This window comes from Typopeltis vanoorti, chromosome 5 (assembly GCF_054136105.1).
Source record: "Typopeltis vanoorti isolate ZY-2024b chromosome 5, IOZ_Tvanoo_1.0, whole genome shotgun sequence".
NCBI lineage: Eukaryota > Metazoa > Arthropoda > Arachnida > Uropygi > Thelyphonidae > Typopeltis > Typopeltis vanoorti.
The window spans coordinates 126,649,883-126,672,367 of record NC_143553.1 but is presented as its reverse complement, the minus strand read 5'-3'; the positions used below and the strand labels follow the sequence as shown (position 1 = coordinate 126,672,367).

The 22,485-nt window shown below is 35.5% G+C and overlaps 1 protein-coding gene across 2 annotated transcripts in view; it reads left to right on the top strand.

Moving 5' to 3' along the window:
• The window catches only part of LOC150106800 (programmed cell death protein 4-like), a 244,041-nt gene that overhangs the window by 89,438 nt on the left and 132,118 nt on the right, over positions 1-22,485 (top strand). For both annotated transcript variants that reach the window (XM_090392713.1, XM_090392712.1), the window contains exon 4: positions 1,562-1,783. In XM_090392713.1, the coding sequence (XP_090248839.1) occupies positions 1,562-1,783 (222 nt within the window). The remainder of the gene's footprint in view (positions 1-1,561; positions 1,784-22,485) is intronic.

Sequence of the window (22,485 nt, the reverse complement as noted above, 5' to 3'; positions counted from 1 at the left end):
TTTTTGCTCTCTTATTCCTCATGTCTAGCACTTCAATCACTCTGCTCATTCTACCTCCAGGCAAACAAATCTTATATACCTTCTCATTCAGCACACCTCTAATAATGGAAACTCCATAGAGTTCATTCTCGAATCATTCGTGATATCTGTTGCATGGCTGTCTTTCCTTCCACTCTTTTTTCACTCATCTGTGGATGTCCATAATTCTTTTCATTTCACTTTGCTTGCACTTCATCTCTTGTCTCATCTTCATCAGCTCTGCTTTCATGTTCAGATCCAATATATGGTAACATGAAGATTCATGTCTGATATTTTCAATTTTCATGTAGTTTCATATGATGCTTTTGGTTACTTTTAGTTGTGCAGCAGAGCTCATACTGATGTGACAAGGATCTCCAAGGATAATGAAGTGACTTGTGTATCTTCTCCTGAGCTACATTCTAACCTTGTAGTTGAAGCTGCTGATCATGTACTTCATGATTGCTTGGCACAACAACAGTAAGCAGTCTGGATGTATCCCATGTAAACATCATCATGGAACTACCACTACCTTGATGTGAAGGGCTGGCAAAAGACCAAACTGCAGTTCCATGTAATAAGAGTGAGATGCCAGGTTTAATATCTTGTATCATACTTTGTGATAAAAATTGAAAAACAGTGAGCAACATTGATAAAAATGAAAAAAAAAATCCTTACACTACAGGTTTACTAATAACCTTTCATGGATGGGAACCACATTTAAAAAAAAACCTTATGTGGGTTCAGATGGAAACATGCATCCTGTTAATATTTGACTGCTTACTGACAATGGCTGTCACTTGCTTATGTATGTTATGTCTGAAAACATGTGCATACATGAACCTGTTTTCCATGCTTATTGAGGGGAAAAAATCTACCATCTCCATTTGAGACCAAATGATATGGCTTTACCTGAAGATGGTTTAATAAAAATTCTTTCCATCACATTTAGAATTTGAATTGGTATCTTTGTCAAGCAAGTGATCTGTGGTTAAGCTACTCATCCACTGACATCCTTTGCAATAGCTATTTGTATATAACTCATACAGATTTAATACTTATGTAATATTTTTTATTTACCATTGAATTTTTGCCTTTAGTGTCAAGGATATCTTTAGTATGACTGACTTTTAGATTAAACAAGTAGAAGAGAAAACCAGAAGATTGGTTAATGAAATGTGTGAGCTACTTGATATAGAGTGGGATGGTCTGAAACATGTCAAGATCTAATTCTACACATTTAAATAAGAAACAAGTATTAATTGGAAAAACTAACAACAAAAAAAAGCTATTTGTCTGTTGAAAGTGATAGTCATAATGAAGATACTCTTGACACAAGGACAGAAATTCTGTGTTAAGTAAAAAATATTACTTAAGATTTAAATCTGTAGTTGTTATAACTTACATTCCTATTGTCAAGTAATAACAGTTTGGATACTACTGATGTAAATAATAAGAGACAATGTTATAATACAGTGAATATGCACAAATGCTTAATATTTAATATATCATCATTCTTAATAAATTTTTATTGATTTTTCAGCTCTCGTTGGATGAACTGAACATGGGTAACTTGCATCCTCAGATCATTGTAATGGCTATCACATTAGCAATGGAAAGGAAGCCGTCCCATAGAGAAATGACGTCAGTTCTTATATCTGATATGTATGGTCAGATTCTATTTCAGGAGCACATTGCCAGAGGATTTGATATTTTACTCCAGATACTTCCTGATTTGGTTCTGGATACTCCTGATGCCCCAACTGTAATATATCATTTTTATCATCTTTTCTTTTATACTGATTAATAATGTTATCCTGTCTTTTAAAACAGTAGCATTTTTTGCAGAATGAATTGCAGCATTCACTGGGATATTTTCATCCCTTCAGTAAGCTTCATGCTGACTTTTTCTTTCTTGGAAGGTAGGACAGCATGTGCCCTTCCTGCATATTGTATAGAATATCCAGAGGAAAAAAATGTAAGAAGGCTATATTATATGTAAAAGTAGCATCATTCAACAAAAGTCATAGGAAGATTTTGGAAAGAATAGAAAAGATAGAGTATAATGAAGGGGACAAAAATGTTCTGAAGGCTGTGGAAAAAGTTTACATTGGGAGTAATCAGGGATAATAAAGGTGACATAAAAATTGAAGATAACAATATTTTGAATGTCCGGAGTAATTACTTTTAAAAAACTACTAAATGAGCTAAGTTGTGAAAGAATAATGGAAGAAAATATTCAAAGGAAATTCAATTGAGATATCAATATTTGAGAAGCTAGAGTAGATAGTAGTGATTTGGAAACACAAAATATGGAAGCATAACGAATTATGCTGTGACTATACTGTAATTAGAATGTTGAATTCTGGTAATTCAATTAGATCTCTCATAGTACCAATCTACGAGAGCCGTACTCTCATAGATTGAGAGATCTACCAATTTTGATGTAAATATGATTGATGCCTGTATAAATCCCTCCTGGCATATCAGCTGGTAAAATTCCCCTAATTTTCACATGGTTTCATTTCTATTTTTTTTTATAGATTGATACTATGAGAGCTCTGCTTTAGACAGAAAGTTGAATTCTGGTGATTAGAATAGAGTGCTCATAGTACCAATCTGTTAAGAAATAAAACAATAAAAATTACAGAGGAATTTCACCTGATGATTCTGAGAAGGATTTATGCAAGCATCAAGCATATTTTTAGAGGAGTCTAAGAAAAATTGTGAGAGATAAATGTAGCGAAACACTAGGTAGATTCAAATCAAATAGTGGTTCTGTTGAACAAGTATTTTATTCATTTATGGTGGGGGAGGAGAAATCTGGATAAGGCATATAATGGTACCAAGAGAAAAGCTGGTCAATGCAATCTGTAGCCTATACTTAGTTGTAAATCAGCATTGAAAGATATAGAGGATGATGGTTTGATGTAATATGGGGATGTATATTCTCACTACTGTTATTCATCATCAGTATGGATCACATTACAAATAAGAGTGGCACTAAACTGATACTGACATTAGAGATATTAATATCTGCTCTTTACTTTATGTAGGTGATGATATTTTTTAAACAAATCTAGTAATCTCTGCAATACCTTAATTAAATAATTGCTATAGCAATTAGTTAACATGAAAATCAGCAATAAAAAAGACAAAACTGTGAAAATACACAGGACAGAAAATATCAGCTTCATCCAATGGAAAATCTATAGAACAAGTAAAATACTTCAGCTGTTAAGCACCAGTTTTTGTGAAGATGTCAAAGAGATTTTTTTTATTCACCTTTTACCATAATTTCTTATTTGATATTGTATTATTTCAAAAAAAAAAACAGTCAACATATTTTTTATTTATTTTATTTTTATATTGTCACAGTCTAAATCAAATGCATATTATGAATCAACTATAAACACATGAATGAAAACAACAGAAGTTAGTTAGTTATAGCAAAATGAGGAAAGGAGGGAGGGTAAACGATAGCATTAATGTAAACAAGACAACCACCTAATTGAATTTTACAGTGCACTGTACTACTACTACTACTACAAAAAAATTCATATCCAGTATTTTATAGCTAAGACAATATATTTCGTACCGGCTTGGGCGTCGCCCAGTAAACAACGCCCCCGTTGTTTTTGCCAGAGAACCAGGGCGAACAGCGAAAAGTCAGCTACTGGAACAAATCTGAAAACAAACCCCAACTCAACATCGCCAGAGTTAAAGATCGGTACTATCAATGTAAGAAGCCTGAATGGCAAAGAAACAGAGCTAACTGAGGAATTAGATAAGTACCAGATAGACATAATAGGGGTGACTGAAACAAAAAAGACAAATACTGGTGAGATCTTTCTGAGCAATAAATACAAAATGTTATATTCAGGCAATGACAATCAAGTAAAAGAAGGAGTAGCCATAGTATTCAACACTAAATACAAGGCTAATCTTCTTGAATGGCAGACAATCTCAAGTAGAGTGATGTGGGCAAATATCAGAATGGGGAACTGGACAATGAGACTTGTTTGTGCCTATGATCCCACAGAAGGTTCTACTAAGGTAGAAGTGGAGGAATTTTTTGAGGCTTTAGAAAAAGTAACTGACACAATGAAAAAGGAAAAGTTGGTCCTTGTTGGGGATCTAAATAGCAGAGTAGGAAATGATTGTCAGACACACAAAAATATTTTGGGAAAATTTGGAGAAAAGAGCAAAGCCAATAATAATAGCAAATATCTGTTGGATTTCTGCTCAGGACATGGACTGGTTATTACTAACACCATGTTCCAACATAAAAATGTGCACAAATTCACATGGAGAGAAGAGGCAAGGAATAAGCAAAGTCTCATTGACTATGTTATTGTTGATAGTGATGTTTTCTCCCTGGTGCAGGACACCAGAGTGTACAGAGGATTTGAAATTGAAGCGATCACTATTTAGTCTTGAGCAGGATAAAATTGAATTTCATATTGAAAAGAATAACATGTAAGAAAGTTTTAAAGCAAATAAAAGTTGAGCAGCTCTCAGAATGCCTGTGAACTGTAGACTAAAATACATAAAGATTATTGAAGAAAAAATAAAAGAGTTTGAGAACAGGAATCAAACCTTGGAGATTCAGTGGCACGCGTTGAAGAAAACCCTGATTGATTCAGCTAGAGAGGCATGTGGTGAAGTTGTCCACAAGGATAGAAAAATTAGAACTCCATTGTGGACACAGGAAGTTAAAGAGTCAGTGACTGAAAAGAAGAAAGCATATCAAAAGTTCCTGTCAAATAAGTCAGCTTGTGCTCTTAGAGAATACCGAGACAAATGCAAGAATGCTAAACACTGTGTAAAACCAGCTAAACAAAAGTCATGGGAGGACTTTGGCAAGAATATAGAAAATAAATATCAAGAAGGTGGCAAAATATTCTGGAGGTTGTTGAAGAAGCTTAGGAATGGAGGAAAGAGTGCTGTAAAAGGAGTTGGAGATGATAAAGGTGACATGAAAATGGGAGAAAAAGATATCCTTGAAGTATGGAGTAATTACTTTGAAAAACTGCTAAATGAAACAAGCAGTGATGACAGTACAGTTGTAAAAAAACACTGACCAGGCATGTAGTCAGGAATACATATCCATACTTGAAGTAGAAAAAGCCATCAAATGCTTAAAATGTGGAAAGGCAGCAGGAGTAGATGATATTCGACCAGGAATGCTGAAGTATGGTGGTATAAAAGTCTTACAGTGGTTGCACTGCATAGTTCAGAATGCCTGGATAGAGGGACGAATTCCCGATGATTGGAGTAGAGCTCTCATAGTACCCATATATAAAAAGGAAAATAAAACTGAATGTGAGAATTACAGAGGTATATCCCAAATGAGTGTTCCTGGTAAGATATATGCAAGTATTCTTGAGAAATGGTTGAAAAGAATTGCGGAAGAAAAGCTTGGTGAAGAACAAGCTGGATTCACGTCAAATAGAGGCTGTCAGGATCAGATCTTCACTTTACGACAAATAGTGGAGAAATCGTGGGAATATAACAAAGATCTGTATTTAAGTTTTGTTGATTTGGAAAAGGCATATGACAAGATGCCAAGAAAGAAGCTATTCAATATGCTACAGTTATGTGTCAATTTATATCAAGCAATACTTAGTCTTTATTCGAGTTGTAAGTGAGCAATTAGAATTGAAGGAAGTACAAGAAGATGGTTTAATGTTAAATCTGGTGTGAGACAAGGATGTACATTATCCCCTCTGTTATTCATTATCTATATGGATCACATTATGAAGGAAAATGGTATTGAACATGATATCAAAATTGGAGATGTTAATGTCAGCTCTTTATGCAGACGATGTTATACTTCTAAATAAATCCGCTACAAGTCTGCAAGATTCACTGACTAAATTGAATAACTGTTGTAATAGATATGGTATGAATGTCAGCAACAAAAATACAAAGACAATGAAAATAGGCAGAATCATTGAAAATGTCAACTGTACATCACTCTTTTCCGGCCAGCACCTAAAATTCTTGCATTCGGTACTGTTTTCTCCTCGTTCCGTTCTCCACGCATGCAACTTGGACCTCGCATACGTGACTGCCTGCTTTCATTTCTTTAAGCCAATTATCTCATTGTATACTTAGATCTAACTTTCTCATGTTAACATAACTTTCACTAAATTCTAACCCTTATCGGTTTTACAAGGACACTTAACAATATAATACATAGGAGAATTTACAATTAAATGATTATTTCGATACTTCTGTCAACAATTTCACTTATACCTATATACAAACATTTTCTCCGGGAATTTTTTTGTACCTGTTAAATCTGAATGAAATATTTTACAATATTTCATATATAATATAATAAACCTTTCATTCAAGATTTAACACTGATATTTATTTTCCATGTTCTTACCAAAGTCTTCCCATGACATTTGTTTAGCTAGTTTTACACAATGCTCTGCTGGTTAAATTTTTCTTTGCATTCTCTAATACCACAAACTGACTTATTTGCAAGGAATTTTCCATATGCTTCTTTTTTTTTTCATTGACTGCCTCTTTAATTTACTGAGAGTTCACCATGGAGTTCTGATTTTTCTATCCTTATAGACAACCTTACCACATGCCTCTCTGGCTGAGTCAATCAGTGTTTTCTTCAGGATTTGCCATTGAATCTCCAAAGTTTGGTTCTTGTTTTCAAATTCATTCATTTTTTCTTCAATGATATTTGTGTATTTGAGTCTACAGTTTACCTCTGAAAGCTGCTCAACTTAGATTCATTTTAAAACTTTCTTACACATTCAATTTTATCCTGTTCTAAACTAAATAGTGATCACTTCCTATTTCAAATCCTTTGTATACTTTTGTGTCCTGAACAGTGGTAAAACATCACTATCAACTATAACATAGTCAATGAGACGTTTCTTATTTCTTGCCTCTTCTCTCCATGTGAAGATGTGCACATTTTTATGTTGGAACATGGCATTAGTAATAACTAATCCATGTCCTGAACAGAAATTCAGCAGGCATTTGCCATTATTATTAACTTTGTGCTTTTCTCCAAATTTTCTCCAAACATTTCTATATGTCTTGTAATCATTTGCTACTTTGCTGTTTAGATCTCCAACAAGGACCAACTTTTTCTTTTTCATTGAGCCAGCAGCCTTCTCTAATACCTCAAAAAATCCTCCATTTCTTCCTTGGTAGAATTTCTCTGAGATTGCAAGTAAAAATAAGCCTCACTGTCCAGTTCCCCATTCTGATATTTGCCCACATTACTCTACTTGATATTGCCTGTCATTCAAGAAGATTATCCTCATATTTAGTGTTGAATACTATAGCTACTCCCTCTTTTCCCTTGTTATTGCCTGAATTGTCATTTAGAAAGATCTCGCCCCCTGTTTTTGTTTTCTTTGTTTTGGTCAGGCAGATTATCTCAATCTGGTACTTATCCAATTTGTCTTCTATTTCCGTTTCTTTTTCATTGATGCCTCCTGTGTTAATACCAATCCTGAACTCTGTTAATGTTGAGTTGGGATTTGTTCCAGTAGCTGACTTTTTGCTGTTCACCCTGGTTCCCTGATGAAAACAATGGAGGCCTTGTTTAACCAGGCAATGCCCTAGTTGTCATGAAATTCTGTCATGTTGTACCATAATTTTACATTGTGGTTTAAGCCAATTAGAATACAGTTTGGTCGGCTAAACCCCAAATTGCCAACTTATCCTTGTTCATTTAGGTAGATACCTAACAGGGTGCACCATGACAAGGTGTGGATTGGACATTTAGACACAAACTGTAGTCAGTTCTCCACATTCTTGAAAAAGGCTACATGGAGGTCTCCTCCTAGTTATACAGTTTTGATCCTTAAGCACCCCCCACCCCCCCCAATGAGAAACATAGAACTAAGTAATATTTGTGAGTCTGGCTAACAGATCTGCTCTCCAACCAACAGGGTGTGGGTTCAAATCTCACAGTGGATATGGATGCATGTGATTGTCTTTAAGTGGGAGGTGAATTTCATCGTCCAGCATGTGACTATTTCCCCACTTATTGGAGTGGCGAAATGAAGATTTTAAGATTCAATATCCTCATTTGTTGAATGAGAATGTTGAATCTGGAATAATGCATGTTTCATGGCAAGAATGGGGGGGGGCGGGGGAGTGGCAAAGAGAGACAGCAGTGAAGTTCGCTTTCAACCACTACACCATCTAAAGGGATAGTGACCTTAATCTTCTGCCCTTGTAACAGTTTTGTATTTCAAGTCTTCAAGTACTAATAATTCACTAATTATTATTAAAAGTAAAATGAAATATGAATTTTATTATAATATAAATGTACTGTATGATTTTTCTAGTAATTAAACAAGGCAATAAGAAGCAAGCCAGAAAAAGCATTGGACATTAAAGAAACAATATAAAACTTAAAATATATGAAATGTGAAAAAGTAGAATAAAACAGTGCTTTTAAAATTTTATTACAAAATAAATAAACTAACAAACTGCAGACTACTGTAGATTATTGGGTTCTTGACTTTGAGGTAAGAGAGACCTTACATCAATTTTACTGTGGGAAGGACTAATTGATCCTATATGTTTACTCTAAACAAAGTTTAAAAGAAACACTATTCTTTGCTAGAGTAACAATAAATCTTTCTTTACAGCATTGTACAAGAAAAAGCTGAAATGCATTGTGTACTACATTTAGCTAAAAACAGAATACCATAACAAGGATAGCACCAAGAATTTTTTGTTTATTAGTTTCTTAAATATGCAAAAGTGATTTTTTTTAGAGTCTGAGCATAGTTCTGAATATTAATAATCCTGCAGCAATCAGTAAATAACAACAAAAATGTTTATGCCAGTAATAATAATAATCTGTAGTACTTACAGATCCTTAAGGGCCATAATCTACCTAGACCTGCTTTCATAACCATAATTTTATAATAAGGCAGTTAGTATTATTATTATTATGTGACACCTCCAGGGAGTCCAAAGACTCATCAAGGGAGAGTATGCCAACAGCATCGAACGATTGATCACGTTCCAACTACTAACCGCGCTCAAACTTGCTTAAGTTTTTGCGAGCCATTAGTAGCAGAAGCTCTACCAATTGACCAACCTTTGCTGGCAAACTATTATGCCTAACTATACATTCTTGTGTGTAAATTGTGTGTGTTCCCCTGATTTTTATGCCTGGTTGTAGGATAAAAAACCCTGCCACTTCTGTGTGAGACTAGCTCACCTTCCATTGAAATATATTCATAAAGGTTCTTCACATTGTAGATAGGTTCAAACCCAGGTCTCTCTATTTGAATGGCTTTGAAACCAACTGAACTATGGTGGCTCTCATTTATTATTATTACGGGCAACTCCAAGGAGTTGATAGACTCATCGAGGGAGGCCCTAACGTCATGTCAAGAACAACTATTCGACATTCACACAGTATCTATCATACTTTGCCTTGAACTCATTCACAGTCATGACACCCACAACAGACTCTGGCAGCTTATTCCATTCATTCACCACTCTCCATGTAAAAAACTTAGCTCTAACACCCTTGCTAACCACACTCTTGCCCAGCTTCCATGTATGGCCCCTAGTCCTCCCACCACCAGTCCTATTCTCAAAAATATCTTCTGAATTAATCTTATAGAAACCCTTCAGTAATTTGAATATCTCGATCATATCACCCCTTTTCTGCCTATCAACCAATTTCTGCAACCCACAAATCTTCAACCTATTCTCATAAGGTTCATTCCATAGACCTGCTATCATCTTGGTCACTCTTATCTGGATACTCTCCACCTCCTCCCCATCAAGAAGAAACCCTGGTGCCCATATCTGGGCACAGTAGTCTAGATGGGGTCTTATCAAGACTCGATACAGAGGAACAATAACCTGTTTGCCTCTGCTTGTTAAAGTATTTTTCAGCAACCTAGTGATTTGATGAGCTGATTTAGCCACTTTTGCGATGTGCCCCTAAACTTCAACTCCCTATCCACCAACACTCCCAAATCCTGGCCTCGTCAATCTCCTGGAGTACAGTTCCACCAATGTGATATACTACTGCTAATCTTTTCACCCCAAAATGCATAACTTTACACTTTGCCACATTAAATTGACATCCATTCTCCTTAGCCAGTCCTCCAAACTATCCAAATCATCTTACAAAATTTTGACATCCATTTATGTTAACATCATACATCCTAACATTTATGTTAGCATCATACACTATCATACAATAAGTGATTACCTTACTATTAATACAAATGCCAACATCATTGATTCCTCCATTCGAGTTACTGAGATTTTTTTTTTCTAATCAGTAACGTGCATCGTAAAATTGTAGCAGTCAAAATATACTGTTGTACTGTATATTTTGAGTATATATATACAGCATATACTGTTGTATACTAGTTTACTTTGAATTGTCCTTTTATTCCAAATTATACATCTAAAATACTTTATTTTTGTTCCTTAGGAAAGGAATTAGTCCATGTGGTTCTTATCAAATGACAGTGTTAAATTTATTACCTTATGGATAAGGAATTAATTTTTCAAACACAAAATGGACTATTATCCAAAAAGACTTCATAACTTTTAATGAAACTTTGAATTAAAAAAATACTCTATATTGTACTTAATTTGTAATTTTAACCTCCCTACCAACCATGATGAGAAGCATACTGTATAGTTGGAGAAACATGGATAAGAAGTGATAATCATCAATTATCTCTTTTAAGAAGTGTGATAATCACTCAGAAGAATACTTAACTAGATTAACTTGCATTCATAGCTGAGTTAAAGAGCCAACATTACTGAGTGTTTTAATTTAAAATACAGATATTAGACTAAACTTATATTTTTATACTTCTAGTTCTTTTATTATGTAATTATAGTTTGTTGTTAATAACAGGACAAAATAAGGGAAACATCCATATTGAAATATGTTATTGTTATTATTATCCTTGAAAGAAAAAAAAATATTGCCATGAATTGGTATGGTACATGAAGCATATAATTTACTGTATGTAAATCTTGTAAAAAAAATGCTGGAATCATTTATTTGAAAGTAATTTTGCCTAATTACCTGTAAGATGATTGTGCATTCTTATTTTTAAAGAATTTTATTGAACATAATTTTATGAAACAACAGAAAACAGAAAAAATTCACTGTTTCTCCTAAATCATCTTTATTGTTTATTCATAATTCTGTTTAGCAGTCACTTCACAGAACACTTACTTTTTCTGCAAACATTCAGTTTTGATTTATAGAAAAGAAAACATATCTTTTTACATACTATTTGAGATGTTTTCATGCATTTTTGAAAATTATGGAGACAATTACTGTGTTTGAATAAAAACTTTAGTTTAATATAACTAAAATCTACAATTCGACGTTTCGACCTTTATGTCAAGGTCATCTTCTGGAGCATACAAATATACACAAGAAACAAGCTATACTACAATCAAACTGGTTCGTTAAAGACACTGACCAACCGCTACCACAATTGTTGGCCTGACCTCTGGTGAAAAAAAAAATAAAAATAAAAAATAAAAAATTATACATCAATGCTAGAGTCCTATTATTTGTGTTGTCTACTATATACATATATTAACATTATTCCAGCCAGTCGGAGTGGAATGGTTTCTAATACTAGCGGATTGGCTAGTATCCTGACTTATGTTGAATCTTTCATATTAGGTTGGCTGAATGTGTGCCATCCAGATCCTTGGAATTTTCATACCATCTTTGTTATTGATATTTGGGTGGTTTATCAGGATTTCGCAGGATTCCTTAAATTTTCTTTTGTACTAGGTTTTTGTGCGGTGTAAGGAGCAGGTGCTTTTCCAGTTGATTTGGTGTAAGGTGTTAAGTGCGTGGTCTGAGAGGCCTGCTTCACCATAATGGTTATATTTAATGTGTCTAATGTGTTCTTTCTTGCATATAGGGATTGTCCATCCTGTTTCACCAATGTATGGTAAGTTGCAGATGCAACAGACTCCAGGTTGTGCTAGTGGGAGGAGAGGATCCTTAGAGGAGCTGAATATGGTTTTAAGTTTAGTGGGTGGTTTAAAGGTGGCATTGAGGTTATAATGTTATAGGATTCTGTTGATTTTTTCTGATAACCCTTTAATGTATGGGATGGCTATGATTTTACTGTAATCTAGATTCATTTTTGTTGTGGTTTTATAGAGTATTTTATTGACAGTAATTTTGTTATAGCCATTATTTATGAATGTGTCACTAATGATTTTTAGTTCTTGTTTCAGGGCTTGCTGGTTAGAGCAAATAGTTGTGGCTCTGTTTTTAAGGGTGTTAATGACTCCATATTTTTGTGCTGGGTGGTGGTATGAATTTGCATGTATGTATTGGCCCGTGTGTGTCGGTTTTCGGTAGACAGCGAAGGATAGACTGCCTGAAGGAAGACGTGTAACTAGTGTGTCTAGGAACGGGAGCGAATTTTGGTTTTCGATTTCGATGGTAAATTGTTTGTTGTTTGTTTAGGTGGCTGAGGAATGTGTTTAGCGTTTGTCGCCCGTGCAGCCAGATCGCAAACACGTCGTTGACGTATCTGAGCCAGACTGTCGGTCGTAGCGTGGTGGAATCAAGAGCCCTTTGCTCAAAGATTTCCATATAGAAGTTAGCGATTGGAGGGGATAATGGTGAGCCCATGGCTGTACCTTCCTTTTGTAGGTAGAATTTGTTTTGCCACACGAAGTAACTGGACTTTAGTACGTGGGCAAAGAGGGCCGTAATGTCGGGCGGAAATTTGTTCTGTAGTAGGAGAATTATGTCATTGATGGGGACATTAGTGAAAAGGGCAGAAACGTCAAAACTGACTAATAGGTCGTCTTTGTCGAGTGTTATGTTTTTGATTTTGTTTATGAAGTGTTGTGTGTTTTTTATGTAGGAGGGGGAATGACCTACCAACTCCTTGAGTGTTGCCGCTAATTTCTTGGCTAGGTGGTAATTGGGACTGTCTATTCCTTCCACGATTGGTCGAAGGGGCACATTTTGTTTGTGTATTTTCGGAACCCCATATATTCTGGAGGGTCGGGCGTAGTGGGGTTTAAGTTTTTTAACCGTGTCTGGTGGCCAAGAAGTGACGGACTTTAGTAGTTTTTCTGTTTTATCCTTTATCCTTTTTGTTGGGTTATAATTTACCATTTTATGTGTTGTTATCGGCTACTAGTTGGTTCATTTGCAGTATGTATGTATGTTGACCTGTCAAGGACAACAGTGGCACTGCCTTTATCCGCTTTCATTATTATTATGTTTTGTTTGGCTTTTAATGATTTAATTGCTGCTAATTCTGTTTTAGTCAGGTTGTTCTGTATGGTTTTCTTGGTATTTAGGACATTACTGGTTTCTAGTCGTATTTTATCTGCTATATTGTTAGGTAGGGATCTGATGCCTCTTTCAATGTGGTAGATAAAATCCAATTTGTTTACCTTTTTTGGTTCTATGGCGTAGTTCAGTCCTTTATTCAGTAATGTAAGTTCGCCGTTGTGCAAGGTGTGGCGTGATAGGTTAATCACATGGTTCCTACTTGTCGGTGGTTGGTCGCTCCTTGTCTCCCTTGTTTGTTGTTCATTGTTGTTTCTCGGGGAAGAAGTCCTCTGATTGGATGGATTCCTGTGATTGGCCGCCATATTTTGCCGTTGTTTCAAACTGTGGAATTTTTTCTCGAGTTTTTCTTTATTCTTTTCCAGGGTATGCTTGGCCGAATTGTCAGTAATTCTTTCAAGTGTTTGTAGAATGTCTGGATTAACATAGTTCGATAGTTCTGATTGTAATTTAGAAACCTGATTTTGTGTTGTAGCTAGGTTTTGGCGGGTTGTTTGAATCTTTTCTCTAAGCATTGCTTTTTCTGTGCGGCAATACATACATGCGAATTCATACCACCACCCAGCACAAAAATATGGAGTCATTAACACCCTTAAAAACAGAGCCACAACTCTTTGCTCCAACCAGCAAGCCCTGAAACAAGAACTAAAAATCATTAGTGACACATTCATAAATAATGGCTATAACAAAATTACTGTCAATAAAACTCTATAAAACCACAACAAAAACGAATCTAGATTACAGTAAAACCATAGTCATCCCATGCATTAAAGGGTTATCAGAAAAAATCAACAGAAACCTACAACATTATAACCTCAATGCCACCTTTAAACCACCCACTAAACTTAAAACCATATTCAGCTCCTCTAAGGATCCTCTCCTCCCATTAGCACATCCTGGAGTCTATTGCATCCGCTGCACCTGTAACTTACCGTACATTGGTGAAACAGGACGGACAATCCCTATACGCAAGAAAGAACACATTAAATATAACCATTATGGTGAACCAGGCCTCTCAGACCACGCACTTAACACCTTACACCAAATCAACTGGAAAAGCACCTGCTCCTTACACCGCACAAAAACCTGGTACAAAAGAAAATTTAAGGAATCCTGCGAAATCCTGATAAACCACCCAAATATCAATAACAAAGATGGTATGAAAATTCCAAGGATCTGGATGGCACACATTCAGCCAGCCTAATATGAAAGATTCAACATAAGTCAGGACTCTAGCCAATCCACTAGTATTAGAAACCATTCCACTCCAACTGGCTGGAATAATGTTAATATATGTATATAGTAGACAACACAAATAATAGGACTCTAGCGTTGATGTATTATTTTTTATTTTTTTTTTCACCAGAGGTCAGGCCAACAATTGTGGTAGCGGTTGGTCAGTGTCTTTAACGAACCAGTTTGATTGTAGTATAGCTTGTTTCTTGTGTATATTTGTATGCTCCAGAAGATGACCTTGACATAAAGGTCGAATTGTAGATTTTAGTTATATTAAACTAAAGTTTTTATTCAAACACGGTAGTTGTCTCCATAATTTTCAAAAATGCATTTGGATCACCGTGCAAGCCTAAAAGAATGGATTTGAGATGTTTTCTTTTCTTTCTCAATAGCAGTGAGTACTTTCTGACTGTTGGTGGAACAAGAGGGATTATTAGCTAGTATTTCTAAGGCATAATTTATATATTAAAGGCAAACTGATATGCTCCCAGAGAGTGGGCAGATGAATATCAATTCCATCATACCTGCTAAAGCTTGATGTGAGATAAGTTCAAGAAGCCATAATTACCCAACTGAATGTCAAAACTTTAATGGATATTTATTTTCTGGGAATAGAATGGGGGGGTTACCTCTGAATTTACTATAGTAAACCTTGCTATGACAAACCATTTCTCTGGTTCCTATGTAATGAGTTTTACTGTATTAGGAATCAATTTGCATTAGCATTCAAGGCTGTGTGAGCTCAGCTAATCTAAAGGGTATGTATGATCACTTAGGATAGAAGAGGGAATGAGATCAGGTAAACTGACTCAGTAAGAATGCCTCTTAGAAGAGTAAAATGGCATGTAGTTGGAGACTTGTCAAATAACAAGTAAATTTCAAAAAAATTGTTAATTATAAGCTAGTAATAATGTGAACTTATGGAGTTCTACCAAAGACACGCACATGTACATGCACACTTCTTGAAGATATGTATCAGAAATTGAGGATGATTAGGCATTTCGTTGAAAACAGAACAGATTTTTTATTCTTTTCTGAATAATATAAGGATTTGCTTTTGGGTTTTATACACACACACACACACACACACACACACACACACACACACACACACACACACACGAGAGACATCTAGAAAGTAAGTTCCGAGATGGGCTGTCAGAGAAACAAAAATATACTTACAAAAAAAACTTTATTGGAAATTAAAGTAGACATCTTTCACTACTTTTCTAAATAATTTCCACCATTGTTCAGGCACTTATTATAAAGGGATACCAAGAGTTGTATACCTTCATCGTAGAAGGTATTGACTACTTCTTTGACCTCATTGTCGTCTTGAAATTGCCAGCCATAAAGAAAGATTTCAGATGTTTGAATAGGTGAATTCTGCTTGGCACGAGGTCAGGACTATATGGGGGACTACAGGTATGCACACAATTTCCGATAATTCAGTTTCTCCAACGCAATTTCATGAAGACATGAACATGAAACTTGCAGCGAGAGTGGCGTCATAGTGAATCCCCTATTCCGTTGAATCTTCTCTTCAACTGAATGCACCAAATCGTCAGTCACTAAAGATGGTCGCCCACTCCGTTCATCATTATGCACACACCTGTCCTTCCTTCATTAAAAAGTCTTACCCATCTTCGTACTATTGAATCACTCATTACGTATTCTCGATAAACCTCAATAATTTGGTGATGAATTTCAGCAGCTTTAAATGTTCCTCGCATTCAAGAAACAGATAACTGACCTAATTTCACATGCGGTGGCCGATTCGATTTTCGTAGACATTATAAACACACACCAAGAAGCGTACGCACAGCGAGAATGTCTGAAAATGGCACCAATGTCTTGCTAAGGAATCAACAAACTAAGCACGCATGCACACCATGGTGATCGCAACGATGCAGTGAAAATATTTAAAAATGGAACTTGTGGTCGTATATATACACAGAGAAAAAAATATATATACACAGAGAGAGAAACTAATAAAAAATTAAGTGGAATAGATAAATTTAAAATTAAATTGCTGCAACATGGAATTATTATTTTTTATTTTATTTTATTTTTAGTAATGTTTATATTTTGGTAACATTTGAAGTTCACAGTTTTTTGCCTCACTGAAAAATGGTAAAAAAAAGATCAGTTTAACACTGGTTATGGAATGTCTCAAAACTTGGAATATTAAGCACTATATGGTTTGTCAAATTAAGAAGAGAAATGGAGTGAACTCTCAGCAGAAAAGCTATAAACAGGATTTGGGTTAGAAAGTGAATGTGATTTAATTATAAGAGGAAGAGCTTAGCAAGTTAAGGTAATTTAACTGTAAGAGCTGATAAAAGTTCTAAGCCATTGGTTTGTTATAGTGTATGGCTTTCTGAGAACAGGAAGCCATACACTATAACAAGTAGTGAATGAACAGAAAGGAATTAGCAGCTCAGTTTTTAAAAGGCGGAAGGTAGATCATAAGGTGGCAGTTTTAAGTAGCACTTACCAAACTGCCACCATGTGTAAGGCCTGATCGCTGTTCTGGAAATGTTAAGGCCAATCATGACTTTCTCAAAACCTTTTCATGGCTTTTGCCCAGAAGCACATGACGATGGCCAGAGATCTGCTATGAACTATTGCTTTAAATTGATCATTTTTCATGTTGATGCAGTTTAAAATGTGAGAAATACATATAATGTTAGTAATGAAACATTTTGTAACAATGCAGTGCAATGAAAGCAAGTCAAGCAAACCTTGAATCTATTGCTATGAGTAATAGGTGACAAGATGCTGCACTCTTTTCTGGTTAGTCAGCAGATTTGTAAGAAGATTCGATATTATGACGTTTTCTTCGATGGGTGAGAAAGAAGGAGAGAGATGATGTGATGATCTACACCCTCTGTCCAAAAAGAAACCGAACTTTTGATAGAAAATAAAACACAGGCCAGTTGTAATTATTCAAATAATTTATTTCAATCAATATACTCTCCCCTCAGCTTTGATACAGCTTTTAGTCAATTAATTTGTTAAATGAGTTTTTTATATCGGGTTTTTGGGATACTGTTGAGGGTTGTGGTTACTGCCTCTTGAACGTTTTCAATGGTGTCATATCGCTTTCCTTTCATCAGCAAATGAAGTCGGGGGAAGAAAAAGAAGTCACAGGGTGCTAAATCAGGTGAATACAGTGAGTGATCCAACACATAAACTTGTTTTTTTGCTTAAAAACTGTCTCACAATGTTCGAAAGATGAGATGGTACATTATCGTGCAAAAGTGACCAGCTGCCTGCATCAAGGTATTCATGATGTACGTGATGAATTCTCGCTATCAATCACTTCAAAACTTCGAGATAAAACTCACCATTGACCGTTTGGCCAGGCGGAACGAATTTCTTGGAATCATAGAAACAAATCAGCATTGTCTTTACTTTTGACTTCTCCAAGCGACTGTTTTTCGGATGCCCCTCTTCTGGTGGTCTCTACTCAGCACTGTGGCACTTTATTTTGGGCTCATACTCAAAACACCACGTTTCGTTACCAGTAACGATCATTTCAAGGAAGTTTGAGTCCTTACGAGCGGTTTTAATGAGGTCCTTGCAGTGTTCAATTCGATACCTTTTTTGGTTGTCGGTCAACTTGTGGGGAACAAACCACAAATTCATTTACAAAGGCCCAAACTCTCAGTCAAAATGTTGTGCACAGTTGATTTTGGAATCCCCAATTCATCTTCAATCAATCTCATGGACGATTTTGGGTTTTGTTTGATGAAATCACGCACATTTTGGATGTTAACTTTGCTCAGTCCAGTTTTTGGACTGCCTGGTATTTCGTCATCCTCAAGCATTCATCACCATATGCTTTTTGAAGCATTTGATGCGTTTCGGTAAAACTTTTACCAAGTTTAACACAAAAGTCAATCGCAGCTCTCTGTTTGAAACTCATTTTCTGACCGTTTGTCAAAACACGCTTTCACTCTTGGCACTATAACTCGGCTTGTAATGAAACAAATGTCATAAACAGTTGACACAACACTAATGAAGGTTGCCGCTTTTGACAACAAAAAGATACAATAGGTGGCACCACTAGTTTCTTCTGTTTTCGAAAAGTTCGGTTTCTTTTTGGACAGATGGTGTATTAATCTCAGCTAATTCTTGTAGGTGTGTCCAGCCACCAGAAATTTCATTAATATGTTTATTAACCCAAACATTTAAAATTTCCCCTGTTTGGTTAGACAATATGGATCTTGTATCCAGTTTAATCATTTACTCATTAGGAAAAGCAAAATGAATCCAAGATTGTCTGCTGTAGACTTGTCAGCTAGTGTGATTAATGTTTCTGACATGGCTGTCCAAGGAAGATTGTTGGAAACAGGGAGGACTGTCCACAGACCAAAAAAAAACAACTATTGACAAAGGCAATGCAGAAAAGAGGCTCCAGTATACAAAGATTGGACTGCTGAGAAGTGGTAGAAGGTCATATTCTCAGGTGAGAGCCATTTCCTTGTTGAAGGAGTGTGAGTACCCTATGTTTGCAAATCAGCGACTGAGAAGACTTCTCCCACTCACTTAGAACACCCAGCTCAAAAGATGTTCTGGGGTTGTTCTATGTTGGTAGAGTTCATGCCTAAGCAAATTAATGATCTTATTAGGAACAGAGGAGCTCTTATAAATTATTATGTAAAGTTGGAGTTTAATTTTTACATTTATTTTCTTGCAAAATTAAAATATTTTCTTTAAAATGTAAGTGTTGGTATTATTTGTTCACTACTGTATAGTACAGATAGATATACATAAATTTGGATGTATGTAATGCAAATATCCTGAAAGAGGTATAGGAAAAAGTTCCAAGTTTAAGAAAAAATAATTAATATGCCTACAATTCTAGCATGCTATCTGACAGCAGTCTTTCTCATTGCAGGGCTTGTGTGTCCTTCAGTCTCACTTTGTTTATGTTTAGCATAGATATGCTGTGTATTTGTATTCATCCACTTTAATAACTTTTAGTGTTTGTATGTTCACTGTGGTAGAGTTCAGTCATGATAGCTGGAAATAGGAACAGAAGTGTAAAAAGTGAATCCATATGTAAATTGCACCATAAACATTTCTGTTAATGTACTACAGTCTACATTGCCGTTATCATCAAATTCCTGATAGGTACCCTCAGAAAGTGTACAGGATATTGTGATAGTACTAGATGAAAAGTTTACATCAATACTAACTTTCTGTCAACAATTTTCCTTCAAATTATTTTGTTATCTGAGTATTGTTAGATCTTATATTTTGGTTCTCTAAGACACTTCATACTTTATCACTCCACCTAGTTCTTGTCTTACTTGGGATCTTTTTCCTATCATCCTTGCAATAAACACTTCTTTCACTAACTTTCTCTTATTCTGTTCAAGTGACCATGTTACCTTAGATTAATTCTGCTTATTCCGGAATGCTAACATTATAAAGTTCCTTCATTACATTGTAATTTTTTATGTGAGTAAAAAATTAAAAACAAATCTGGAAAAAATTAAATAGATGTCATCTGTTTTATTTTTTGTAGAATTTAAGCACTCATATCTGTGACCTTTAGTTTTACTTCTTTTTTACTTCTAATCCAGCTCTCATATCTATAAATTAAAATAGGTTGAACCGTATTGTATACTTCTAGTTCAGTGTTAGGAGCAGTTTCTCTCTTATTCTGTATTAGTTTATTTATTTGGCTCCTGAACAAACTAGCTTTGCTAATTCTGTTATCTATTTCCATAATTAATTTGTCATCTTCACTAAAAATTGTGTCTAAATATAGTTGAAGTGTTTTACTTGTCTTTTTTGTTCGCTGTTCAGGAATGCATATTATGTTTGCAGTGTTCCTGCCTATTTTTATATTATTATTAAGTCATACCTCCAAGGAGTCCAAGAACTCATCAAGGGAGGGTATTCTACTCTACTGCATACAACTCACCCATCTCCTCTATTTCTTAATCCATCAACTACATACACAATGCCATCTGCTGACCATCACTAATAATATTTTTTGTCTGTAAATTGCATGTGTTTTCCTGCCAATTTGTGTGTATGTAGGATGAAAAACCCTAGTTCCTGGGAGAAAAAAAAAAATCCTGCTATCCCCATATTAGATTAATTAATTCATCTTCAATTGAAAAAAGCCAGCCTATATAAAAATCCTATTTTTATATAGGCTGTCTTACATGACAGTAGAAGATAAATAGCGATAGGTGAACAATTTTTATTACTGTGCAAATGTAGCATAACACTTGAAGTTTCAACACAGACATTTAAAGTTTGATATGATTGCCTCCACTAATTCTGCGGACGTCCTATCTGTAATCATTTTCCTGCTGCATGCAGCAGCGCATGTCTAGCATAACTTCAGCAATGGTAGCAGTAATTCTGGAATGCAGCTTATCCAAATTAGCTGGTAGTGGTGGTACAAACACTCAATCTTTTGCAAAGCCCCAGAAGAAAAAAAATCTAATGGTGTAAGGTCGGGGGAACGCAGTGGCCATGCTACAGGTGCCCATCTACCAATCCATTGGGCTGGAAAATGGGTATCGAGGTATGACCTTACATCTGTCAGGTAATGAGGAGGTGCTCCATCTTGCAGAAAATGTAAGCGTTTATTGTGGTCATCGTCATCTAATTGTGGTATTAGGGTAGCATGTCCAGATATATGCCACCAATAATGGTGGACTCCGACTTTCTTCTTGCTTATGGTGCATAATGTTAGCCTTTGGGATGCTGTGAGCATGTTCTATGATGGCATATGGATATTCTCTTCTCCAAATTATGCAGTTGTGAGTGTTTACTTGCCCACTTACGTGAAAAGTGCACTCATCACTGAAAATGATCATGTCCAAAAAGTCCTAATTTTGTTCTATCGTACTGATTATTTCCATACAGAAATCCTGGCGTATATCTTCTTATTGTCTTTCTTCAAATGTTGTATGAGGGTAAATTTTTAGGGCCTTAAATGTAGATGCTGTCGTGAAACATGCCACACAGTCACATATGGAATTCCAATTTGAGATGTCCATCTGGTTGACTTTCCAGGGCTGCTCTGGAAACTTTCGTAAACTTCTTTCTCAACAGCATCGGCAGCATGTGGCCTTCCTGTTGACCTTGAATGGTGCACAGAACAGCCTGTTTCCACAAAATTCTTGTGCCACTTGCAGATCATGTACCTACTAGGAGATTCTTTGCCATATTGCATGCAGAAATTCCTCTGAACTTGTTTGCAGACTTGGTTTTCTCAAACCAAAACACACAACATGTTCACTCTGAACTATTGAAAGTCGCCATTTTCAAATGGTGTGACTTGTCACGCCATCTAGTGTTGGCATTTGGTAATAAAGTTGTGACCAAAAATTTTTGTTTCACTACATTATGATACTCACTCAATTTTTGTACATCTTATGAGTTATTCTCTGTTCAACTGCAAAGTTGTATACACCTTTTTAAAACGCCCTGTATAAGTCCTTTTGTTAAATTCAGGCCATAAGGCCACAAACTTGACGTCATTTTGTCTGCACAACCCGTGTATTGATTTATTTGCTGTCATTGCCCTCCTCTTCAATTTTATCATAATATGACAGCAGACTTGGTCTTGATCCTCTCATTCTTCTTTTTTGCTTCTTCCAATAATTTCTTCATGTCCTTTCTCATACAGTATCTCTCACCTCTCTCTTTGGCTGGCATTGGCACCAGCCAAAACTATCAATTCGTTCTCCTTACCTTTTTGCAACAACTTCATTGATATCATTAATGTTTGCACCAGGAAAACAAGATTTTGTCAGTCTTTCAGTAAGTACTTCTCTTATCATGGAATCATCATTTTAAAATTATTATTTAAAGTTAGATTTTCAATCCTTGATTAAAAATTTAACTTTAAATAATACAGA